The sequence below is a fragment of the Neoarius graeffei genome, chromosome 15, assembly GCF_027579695.1.
Source record: "Neoarius graeffei isolate fNeoGra1 chromosome 15, fNeoGra1.pri, whole genome shotgun sequence".
Taxonomy (NCBI): Eukaryota; Metazoa; Chordata; class Actinopteri; order Siluriformes; family Ariidae; genus Neoarius; species Neoarius graeffei.
The window spans coordinates 54,693,030-54,704,891 of NC_083583.1; the positions used below are offsets into that span (position 1 = coordinate 54,693,030).

The 11,862-nt window shown below is 41.2% G+C and overlaps 1 protein-coding gene across 2 annotated transcripts; it reads left to right on the plus strand.

Moving 5' to 3' along the window:
• The first annotated feature begins 388 nt into the window (after positions 1–388).
• Positions 389–11,819, plus strand: zgc:113223 (uncharacterized protein LOC541424 homolog). 2 transcript variants are annotated; one of them, XM_060941653.1, is made up of 8 exons: positions 389–538; positions 721–778; positions 862–986; positions 4,481–4,555; positions 4,644–4,739; positions 4,904–5,032; positions 10,209–10,370; positions 11,352–11,819. In XM_060941653.1, the coding sequence occupies exons 1-8, from the start codon at positions 482–484 to the stop codon at positions 11,436–11,438; spliced, it is 789 nt and encodes a 262-aa protein (XP_060797636.1). In that variant the 5' UTR covers positions 389–481; the 3' UTR covers positions 11,439–11,819. The 2 variants fall into 2 exon arrangements, with proteins under 2 accessions (XP_060797636.1, XP_060797635.1); XM_060941652.1 differs by lacking the exon at positions 11,352–11,819 and adding an exon at positions 10,619–11,339.
• The last annotated feature ends 43 nt before the right edge of the window (positions 11,820–11,862 follow it).

Here is an 11,862-nt window from a genome sequence, read left to right on the forward strand (position 1 = left end):
TTGGGTCATTTTCCTCAATAAATAAATGACCAAGTATAATATTTTTGTCTCATTTGTTTAACTGGGTTCTCTTTATCTACCTTTAGGACTTGTGTGAAAATCCGATGATGTTTTAGGTCATATTTATGCAGAAATATAGAAAATTCTAAAGGGTTCACAAACTTTCAAGCACCACTGTATATACCACTTAAGAACATATATGTACTTTTTTGCCCTAAAAAGGTACACGTACAGTGGTGCTTTGTATAAACATATACGTGTATTGCTTTTGCAAGTCATTTCAGGATATTATGAAGGATCCAATTTTATTCATGTGGAAAAATATAGATGAGTGGATTCCTAATGTCAGGCAGCTATTTGGAACATGCCGTTACATGCCTGTGGTGTAAAAACAAGGCACTGAAGAGGCAATGTCGGGCTATGCTGAAATCTCTTTCCTTTCTCTTTACAGCTTTCCAGTAGATAAAAGTAAATATCAGTAATGACAGCCTACAAAGCTACTAAGTACATTCTGTTTATATTCTGCTACATATTCTGGGTAAGTCACTTTTATAATATCCATGGTGTTACTGTATATATACTACAGAATTCCACGTTGTCGTGGAAGCATGGAATGAGAAGATTTATGGTTCGTAATTCAAAATGCAGTGTTTTGTCTAATAGTTGGACTACAAAAACATTTTATTCCAAGATGTTCTAAGGAAAAGATATCTTTTTAAGGTGGCCAGTGGAATTATGATTGCTGTGGGCATCTACGCTAAAGTAGCCAAGGAAAACGGTACAGAATTGCTCTTCTTTCAACCTGATACATATATGTTGTGTTGTTAGACTTGAGCTTACAGAAAATATCATGTTTTACAGATGTAGTGGATACTTTGGCTACAGATCCAGCTCTCCTGTTGCTCACTGTAGGATCGCTTACATTCATCATAACATTCCTCGGGTGTTTCGGAGCACTGCGAGATAGTACCATACTGCTGAAAATGGTAAGAAGGCTGTGACATACACTACCGTTCAAAAGTTTGGGGTCACTTTGAAATGTCCTTATTTTTGACTATATTCACTGTTCTTTTCAATGAAGATCACTTTAAACTAATCAGAAATCCACTCTATACATTGCTAATGTGGTAAATGACTATTCTAGCTGCAAATGTCTGGTTTTTGGTGCAATATCTCCATAGGTGTATAGAGGCCCATTTCCAGCAACTCTCACTCCAGTGTTCTAATGGTACAATGTGTTTGCTCATTGCCTCAGAAGGCTAATGGATGATTAGAAAACCCTTGTACAATCATGTTAGCACAGCTGAAAACAGTTTAGCTCTTTAGAGAAGCTATAAAACTGACCTTCCTTTGAGCAGATTGAGTTTCTGGAGCATCACATTTGTGGGGTCGACTAAATGCTCAAAATGGCCAGAAAAATGTCTTGACTATATTTTCTATTCATTTTACAACTTATGGTGGTAAATAAAAGTGTGACTTTTCATGGAAAACACAAAATTGTCTGGGTGACCCCAAACTTTTGAACGGTAGTGTACTTAATCCATTGAAAATACCTTGGATGATTTAAAGAAATAACCAAATGTATTGTTTATTATGTATTCCATTTCAAGTAATGTATGTCATCTTGGTAAGATTTGACAGAATTAATAAGCACTTATGAGTTATACACAGATTTGCAGGACAAACAAAGACCACAGATAGGAATGTGTGCAGCGCTACATGATGCATTTATGGCTTTCATTCATTCATCTGTAGTAACTTCCTGGGCAGCGTTACTGTGGTTTAAATTAGGCTAGTTTATATTTCAACAATATAGAATGAACTAAATTTGTTATTGGTGCAGGTACAAACTAAAAAGAATAACAGCAAGAGTGGGATTAAAGCACAGTCCCATCTCTAATTGAGACAAATTATGAACTCGAGTGATGTAGGTGAGGTTGAAGAATTCACACACCATGCTGACAGCACTGACATTTCTTTCTTTCTAACATTTCTACCTCTGGGATTTTTTCCAGTGTTTTTCAGTGTTTCTGGGGGGCATAAAAATAATTCCTAAAAAAAAAAACCCTTCAGGTACAGGCCACACCTACTTTGGGTTTTAATTTATATACAGGTACTGATATTCACCACTTAAATATGTTTTTGAGCTGTAAATTAAATGATATGTCTGTGCTCTGATTAAACACATCAGTGCCAGTGTTAATATTGACAAAATTAAATTTTTTTATAAAAATCAGCATTTTGTGAGTTGAAAATGGCTCAAAATGCTATCTACTGGTTAAAATCATTCTGAACCTTGAAAGGCAGATGTTGACATAGAGTCGATCATTTGATACTTCTGTACATCATGCAATTTTTATAAAAAAAAAAAAAGAATGTCAACGCCGGGAGGCACGGTGGTGTAGTGGTTAACGCTGTCGCCTCACAGCAAGAAGGTCCTGGGTTCAAGCCCAGCAGCCGGAGAGGGCCTTCCTGTGTGGAGTTTGCATGTTCTCCCTGTGTCCGCGTGGGTTTCCTCCGGGTGCTCCGGTTTCCCAGCTGGAGAGGGCCTTTCTGTGCGGAGTTTGCATGTTCTCCCTGTGTCCGCGTGGGTTTCCTCCAGGTGCTCCGGTTTCCCCCACAGTAGAGGTCTGCGCGGGTTGGATTTTTCAGTCCCGCTCCCGCCCGCCCGCGGCCGCAAAGAATTATGATTTTTCAGTCCCGCTCCCGCCCGCGCCCACAAAGAATTATGATTTTCAGTCCCGCTCCCGCCTGCGCCTGCCATATTTTGTCCCGCTCCCGCCTGCAAATCCCGCCCGCAAATCCCGCATGATGCAGATGTTCGCGTTATTTCTCAGGAAAGTTCTTGTCTTGACACAGCGTGATGGTGCCCCGCCCCCTACTTTGAGTGGATTTGAGCATAAATATCTACAGCTCACGTTCACATTTGTTATTATTTACCTTGTTTCTGAATTCAGCAAGTAGTGTCTCTAATAATAATAATTAGTGCGGTCAAGCAATTAAAATATTTAATCGCGAATCACACATTTTTGTCACATGAGAAACTATTGTAATTCTCTGATCAGCATAAAAAAGGGAATAGGCTTGCTTTGTACCATGAGTGAAGTGATTTACTGCTTGAGTTAGTCTACAACTCTAATCAGAGAGACAGGTTACACAGTGACTGTAGGCTTGACTCAATGCTATCCCAGAAATCCTTCCTGTAATATGCAAATTTGGCCGCCTCTGATTGGACAGCCAAATTTGCATATTACAGGAAGGATTTCTGGGATAGCATTGAGTCAAGCCTACCGTCACTGTGTAACCTGTTTAAAACACATTTTTAGTTAGTGGGACTGCAGCTTATCACCGCTCCCACCCGCGCCTGCATATGTGCACGCCCGCTCCCGCCTGCATATGTGCACTTCCGGTCCCGCCCGCAATAAGCTTTCAAAATTTGTCCCGCGCCACACTACTTTGCGGCGGGTCCCGCGAGTCCCGCGGGAGTGCAGGGCTCTATCCCACAGTCCAAAGACATGCAGGTTAGGCTAATTGGTGACTCTAAATTGACCGTAGGTGTGAATGTGAGTGTGAATGGTTGTTTGTCTCTGTGTCAGTCCTGTGATGACCTGGCGACTTGTCCAGGGTGTACCCCGCCTTTCGCCCATAGTCAGCTGGGATAGGCTCCAGATCTGGGTGGCCCGCCTCCCCATCCCCCACCATTGAGTCTGAGTCTGTGAAACCACATTCATTTTCAAGTATATGCTGATCAAGACTCATCATCATTCCCAACCCAGCCCCCTCTCAGCCCCACCCCAGTACTCCTCAGTCCCTTGCTATGCACTTTTAAGTATTTTTCAAAATGATGCAGTGTGTTGAGTTAGGCTCAGTAAAACAAAAGTTTAAAACATTTATAAGACAGAGAGTTTCATGGCAATTACAGCTGAATTTAAAATAGCTTTAATATAGAAGCAAATTATTATTATTATCCATCCATTATCTGTAGCCACTTATCCTGTTCTACAGGGTCGAAGGCAAACTGGAGCCTATCCCAGCTGACTGCAGGAGAAAGGCGGGGTACACCCTGGACAAGTCGCCAGGTCATCACAGGGCTGACACATAGACACAGACAACCATTCACACTCACATTCACACCTACGGTCAATTTAGAGTCACCAGTTAACCTAACCTGCATGTCTTTGGACTGTGGGGGAAACCGGAGCACCTGGAGGAAACCCACGCGGACACAGGGAGAACATGCAAACACCACACAGAAAGGCCCTCGCCGGCTGCTGGGCTCGAACCCAGAACCTTCTTGCTCTGAGACAGCAGTGCTAACCACTACACCACCATGCCACCCCTATTATTGTTTATTAATTTATTTATTTTTAATCCAAAGACACTGATGTCAGTGTTTTCAGATTAATCTTGCATTTAGGGTTTTTTTTCTGAATTTCTAATTCTGCATATCTGACATATGGTATTTTTATGATGTTTTCAGTTTTTAGGAATTTTAATGGTCATCCTGTTCCTGCAAATCGCTGCTGCTGTTCTGGGCTTTCTCTTCTCAGACCTGGTACACACAGAAACCAACAGACTTGTAATTAATCACTTGATTTTGAATCACTGATTCTTTAATCAGTTTGTCTCTAACCCTCTGCTAGGTTCTAAACAGGACAGAACTGCTAATGAAGAAAGCCATTGTACTGTATCGAGAGGACATGGATTTAGAAAATGTGATTGACTTTGTGCAGAAAAAGGTCAAAAGTTTTCTTTAAAAATATTATTTATTCAAGAATATGAATAAGGCTTTGAGCCTATGATTAAATGAATAAGCAGTGAATGTAAAATACCCAGGATGTACATGACATTTCTCACCTTTAATGTAATATAATCTGGTGAATCTTTGTGTATGTCACTGCAGTTCCTGTGCTGTGGAGTGAATTATTACACAGACTGGTCTCAGAATGTATATTTCAACTGCTCTGTGAATAACCCCAGTGTGGAAGCCTGTGGTGTGCCTTTTTCTTGCTGTGTACGACAGCAGAATCAGGTAATGCATTACACACAGATCTAATATGTTTAAAGGTCCCATGGCATGAAATTTTCACTTTCTGAGGTTTTTTTAACGTTAAAATGAGTTCCTCTGACCTTCTTAAGTCACCCCAGTGGCTAGAAATTTCATAATGTGTAAACCAAACTATGCCCAACATTTGAGAATGGCGCGTCAAAACGGCGCGTTGATAAGATCTTCCCTTTACTACGTCAGCAAGGGAGATGATCCCCACGCCCCCCTTCTGGATTCCCACCCACTGTATGGATTGCTCCGCCCAGTTGTAGTGAAGAGACCATAGAGGACACAACAACATGGCATCACCTAAGCGAGCGAAACATGGAAATTGCGCTGTACATGGATGTGACAACACAGAAAAGAGTCTGTTTTTACTGCCGACGGGAGAGCCCCTGAAGACGCAGTGGCTTAATTTTATTTACTCCAATAATACGCCGTCGAGTCTACCTAAGACGGTGTATGTTTGTTGGAAGCATTTTCCTGAGGAATGTTTCCACAACTTGGGACAGTACAGGGCAGGTTTTGCACATCAACTGTCACTGAAGCCTGGGTCCGTACCAAGCATCCCTGCCGCATCAGCCACAAACACCGAACAAGTAAGTGTATAACTGTTAAGTCATTTTGCCGTGTTTTAAAATCGGTGCGTTAGCCTTGCAATGGCTACATTAGCTGTGCAGCTAACCGCTTCCTGCAGTTAGCCAGGTACTCTGCGCTACAAAACTAAAGAGCATGCAGCATGCTCTGTTAAACTGAGTTTAGTCTGGAAATTGACTGTAACTTATGAGCTTATGTTTGATTATTGCTCCACAATGCATGTCTTCTGTTGGATAAGCGATATGTTGCTGTAGTTGCTGCTTCTATCCTCTTTGGTTATGGAGTGCGTGTTCAAGCCTAGGGTATTATACGTTCGTAAACTACCACTCCGAACACTCTCACTCTCTGTTCTCTGTGTCACGTTGAGTTTACGAAAGGAGTCTGAGGGAGAACGGGGTTTTGTCTTAGCAGCGTGGCTACAGGCGCTGATAGCAGCGAGTATGTGTGTGCGCAGCTTGGTCAAGCCCCTCCCCCCATGGCCCGCCCCCACCTTCTACCCTTCCCCGCCTCCTGCTTCTCATTAGCAAAACGACGCACTGGGAAAAGCGCTGAAATGGGGCTTTCTTCCAGGAGGCTATATTTATGTGCCAAGGGTTCATTTCGAGAAAGGCTGCGGATATAACATCCGGAAGCCTCCACGAGCCCGTTTAAAGCATCAACAAACCACCATGCCATGGGACCTTTAAGCAACTTAGTTCATTAGCAACAGAAGAAACTTATCAATGTGTGACAGCCTCGGACTCACATGATCATATTTTGACATTTATATCTATTTTTTAAAATGACAGACTTTCCTGAACTTAAACATGTTTCTCTGATGCATGCATCTGAATCATAATAAAATTCTCGCATTTTAAAGATTACCATATCAATTCCACAGAAAGACTCCAACACACTGATTGTCTAAAAGGAACTGCTATTTATTGATTTAGTTTGAATTTAATTTAAAATGTAATAAATAAATATACAAATGATAAATATGACCATGAAAACTTTGTGTACCTACAGTATACCATCTCATATTTATGGTTTACAGATGTTTTTGCAGCTGCATTTGTTAAACAAAATTTTGAAAAGTTAATACAAAATGTCTATGTTGTTTTGGGGAAATTATATTTATAGCTATTTCCAGACAAGATTGAATTCCAATTAGAGTGCATTTCCGCAAAGAAAATGCAAAGTGTGCTTGCTGAGCTGTAGCAGAACAGAAGAAAAAAAGAAGGAAAAAGAAAGGAAAAGACAAGTGCAGGTCAGACAGACCTGATTGCATGAATGTGTCGGGGGAGTTGGCCTGAAGTATCACATGAAGTTTGTTGTGTCTCTGATGGAGCGTGTCTGAGTAGGACGACTCGATTCATGAGTCCTATTCATTCTCTATGGGAAAAAAATGACAGAAAAACGACAAGAATGACAGAACAGGTGCATCGATCCAAAAGCTGTATACAAGCACACTACACCAGTGGATATGTGAAGTGTTACTGAGAAAAACTCCATTCATTTGAATGGGGCCAAAAATCAATGAAAGCCTGTGGAGGGAAAAAAGGATGCATGAAAACCAAAGAAAAGACAAGTGCGGGTCTCAGATGAGGGGATGGATCTGTGCAGGGACTTGCCCTGAGGCATCATGTGAAGTGTCTCGAACTTTGGTCACGCAGTTCAAAAATTTTACACAGAGTGAAAGCTTTTTTCCCAAAATTCCATTCATTTTCAGTGGGGCCAATGCCGCTTTTCCACTACAAACGCGGCTGAGTCGGGCTGAGCCGTGCCGTGCTGAGTTGGGCTGAGTCGAGCTGAGCGGGGCTGTTGGAGTTGCATTTCGACTACAACCGCGCTGAACCGTGCTGGCTGGAAGTGGGTGGACACATTGGGTGGAGTTAGCGAAAGTGGGTGGACGTCACGTGATGTCGTTAGGCGGCGCAAACAGTGACATCAGTGACCTTTTAAGCGGTAGTCTCACAACCCGGATAGTAAACAATAAACATGGAGGACATGGAGTCGTTAGTGTTGCTGGTCTTGGTGCTGTGGCTTGTTGTCACCGACAACGCCAACAGATACTGGCAAGAGCGTATAGATGAGGCAAGGCGCATAAGGCTTCAGAAATTCTCGTAATTCGTAATTATTCTTCTTCCGGGTTTACGGTGTTTACAGATCCCAGCGTGCTCGCGGGGCGTGTGTGGGCATGTGAGGACACTCCTCCTCACCAATCAGTGCACAGGGGAGTGTCTCCTCACGCCCCTAGCCCCACTCGGCTTGGTTTGGCTCGCTTCAGCCCTACTCCAAAACTGTGCAAGTTTTGGGTGCTAAGCAGGGCTGAAGCGAGCTGAGTCGTGCTGCTCTGAGGTAGTCGAAACGCGAGCCGTGTCGGGCTGAAGTGAGCTGAAGCGAGCTGAAAAAGGGTAGTGGAAAAGGGCCACAAAAATGAATGGAAGTGAATGGATGAAAAAGTGGGGGACGAAAAGAAAGGAAAAAACAAGTGCGAGTCAGAACCGAATGCATATATGTGTCTGGGGAGTTGACCTGAGGTATCACATGAGGTTTGGTGCATCTGCGATGAAGCGTGTCCAAGCAGGATGATTCAATTTGTGAGCCATATTCATTTAATACAGGAAAAAAATGACAGAAAAGTGACAAGAACGAGAGAACGAGTGCGTCGTTCCAAAAGCTGTATACAAGCACACTACACCGCTTCAGGATGGACGTTTCTGATTGGAACGGTGTTGGTATCTCAAAAGCTGTAGGAGGAGTAGCGGCTCCAAAAAATGAGTGTACAGGAATAATAATAAAGTAAACTTAAGAAGAACAATAGTGTATTGTATTGAATACACTACTAGAGATTGGGTTTATACTACTAGAAAATGTAGTATGTAGTTATGAAATTAAGGATGTACAACCCCAATTCCAAAAAAGACTGCCTGTAAACTGTAAATACAAACAATGTGATAATTTGCAAATCATGGAAACCCTAGATTTCATTGAAAATAGTACAAAGACAACATATCAAATGCTGAAACTGAGAAATTTTTATTGTTTTTTGAAAAACTTCTCATTTTGAATTTGATGTCACCTACACATTTCAGAAAAGTTGAGACAGGGGCATAGTTACCACTGCGTTGCATCACATCTTTTCCTCTGTAAATGTTTGGGAATTAAGGAGACCAATTGCTGTAGTTGTGAAAGAGAAATGTTGTCCCATTCTTGCCTGATATACAACTTCTGTTGCTCAACAGTTTGGGGTTTCCTTTGTCGAATTTTGCACTTCATAATGCGGCAAATGTTTTAAATGGGAGACAGGTCTAGACTGCAGGCAGGCCAGTTTAGCACCCGGACTCTTACTACGGAGCCATGCAGTTTCAATATGTGCAGAAAGCAGTTTGGTATTGTCTTGCTGAAAGAAGGAAGGCCTTCCCTGAAAAAGATTTTGTCTGGATGACAGCATATTGCTCTGAAACGTGTATATATCATTCAGCATTAATGGTTCCTTCTCAGATGTACAAGCTACCCATGTCATGTGCACTAATGCATCCTCATACCATCACAGATGCTGGCTTTTGAACTGTGCACTGATAACAAGCCGGATGGTCCCTCTCCTCTTTAGACTGGAGGACGTGGGGCCCATGATTTTGAAAAAGAATTTCTACTTTTGATTCGTCAGACCTCGGGACAGTTTTCCACTTCACCTCAGTCCATCGTAAAAGAGCTCAGACCCAGAGAAGGTGGCGGTGTTTCTGGATATTGTTTATATCTGGTTTTAACTTGCGTTTGTGGATGCAGTAATGAACTGTTTTCACAGACGATGGTTTTCTGAAGTGTTCCTGAGCCCATACAGTGATTCCCACTGCAGACACGTGTCTGCTTTTAATGCAGCGTCTCCTGAGGGCCTGAAGATCACAGGCATCCAATGTCAGTTTTCAGCCTTGTCTCTTGCATACAGAGATTTCTCCAGATTCTCTGAATCTTTGAATGATATTATGTACCATAGATGATGTGATCCCTAAATTCTTTGCAATTTTACATTGAGGAACGTTATTCTTAAACTGTTGCACTGTTTGCCCACGCAGTCTTTCACAGAGCAGTGAACCCCTCAACATCTTTACTTCTGAGAGACTCCGCCTCTCTGGGATGCTCTTTTTATACCCAATCATGTTACTGACCTGTTGCCAATTAACCAGATTAGGGTTTTTTTTAGCATTACACAACTTTTTCAGTCTTTCATTGCCCTGACCCAACTTTTCTGAAACGTCTTGCTGACATCAAATTCAAAATGAGCATATATTTTCAAAAAACAACACAACAATAAAATTTCTCAGTTTCAATATTTGATATGCTGTCTTTGCAGTATATTCAATGAAATATAGGGTTTCCATGATTTGCAAACCTTCACATTCTGTTTTTATTCATGTTTTACACAGTGTCCCAACTTTTTTGCAACTGAGGTTGTAGAATATTCAAATATACTGTATTGATATTGTACTTTCATGTGAATTTTAAGAATAAGTGTCATACTGTTGCTCTCTGAGGTTTTATGACTTGGCCTTTATGAGGTGTTGTACGGTTTTCTTTGCAGACTGTGTTCAATTCCATGTGTGGCTACAAATCTCAGGGGGTGGAAGAGTACTTAATCAAGGGGCACATTTATATGAATGGCTGCCTGAAGAAAATAGTGCTGTGGGGGAAACAGAACCTGATGCTGGTTGGAGGGATCAGCATTAGCTTGCTCTGCTTCGAGGTGAGACATGCCTTTAAATATATATTTTTTGCATGTTTCTCTGGAAATTCACAGAAATTGTATTAGTCAGACTTGACTCGTGCACTCGCCTACACCATGAATGTGCTGAAACATTATTATATGATGCCTTCAGGCACTGCATTCCCAGTGGGAAATCTTGTAGTGACTTGTGTGTTTTTTCATATTTATGGCACAGGAGCAAAAAACAAACAGCAGCATGATATCTCATCTCATCTCATTATCTCTAGACGCTTTATCCTTCTACAGGGTCGCAGGCAAGCTGGATCCTATCCCAGCTGACTACGGGCGAAAGGCAGGGTACACCCTGGACAAGTCGCCAGGTCATCACAGGGCTGACACATAGACACAGACAACCATTCACACTCACATTCACACCTACGGTCAATTTAGAGTCACCAGTTAACCTAACCTGCATGTCTTTGGACTGTGGGGGAAACCGGAGCACCCAGAGGAAACCCACGCGGACACGGGGAGAACATGCAAACTCCACACAGAAAGGCCCTTGCCGGCCCCGGGGCTCGAACCCAGGACCTTCTTGCTGTGAGGCGACAGCGCTAACCACTACACCACTGTGCCGCCCAGCATGATATCAGATCATTAAAAATATATTTATTTAAAAAATCAGGTAAAATAAGAGTCCACAACCACAAGTGTACTTGGTTATGATCTTTACTCAGATCAAGAAATAATTCATAAACACAGCAACGTAGTAACTACATCGTGATTTTAAGAACAAGCTTCAGATCAAAATGCATTTTTTAAAAGTCTGATTGCTAATAAAACATTTATACAGTACATTTGATTATATATGAACGGCATAAAAATCATGATTATTACTGTATATATCATCAGCATAAAACACTAAAAGGTTGGAAGTCATACTACACAGGTGTAGGTAGCACTATTATATGTAAACTATGTTTAGTGGTTTATTAATATTGCTTTTGAATTGTCTTGCAGATATGTATGATCTCACTGGCGGCCGCTCAGCTCAGCCAAATCCAGAAAGAGAAGAATAAGAAGGCAAATTATAGGCCAAACTCTTAAAATCTTGTGAAATATCTAAACTCGTTGTTGGCATAAGCATTTCATAGTATACAGTATGTCTGAAGTAGCACATTTATAATCATTATATGTCTTATTATATGAACAACGAACATGTGAACATTTTCAGTCAGTAGATGTAAGTGGAAGTCGAGGACAGCTGTGAATAAACTTGTCATTATTTTGTTTTGATAAATGAGCTTTTGATTGTAGAAGTTTTATAATGAAATACTTTTCTACTTTTACCTAAAGTAAATATGTAGTGTAGCCTAGATTAAATATAAATGTTGGGATTAATGATAATTTTGTAAGAAAAGAAATTATCAGAGATCATAACTTCTTGTAAAACATTAATAGTATCAATAAAACACATTTTCAATACTCGGTTATTGTTTATCATGTGCTTGCATTCCTGATTTTTTTTTTC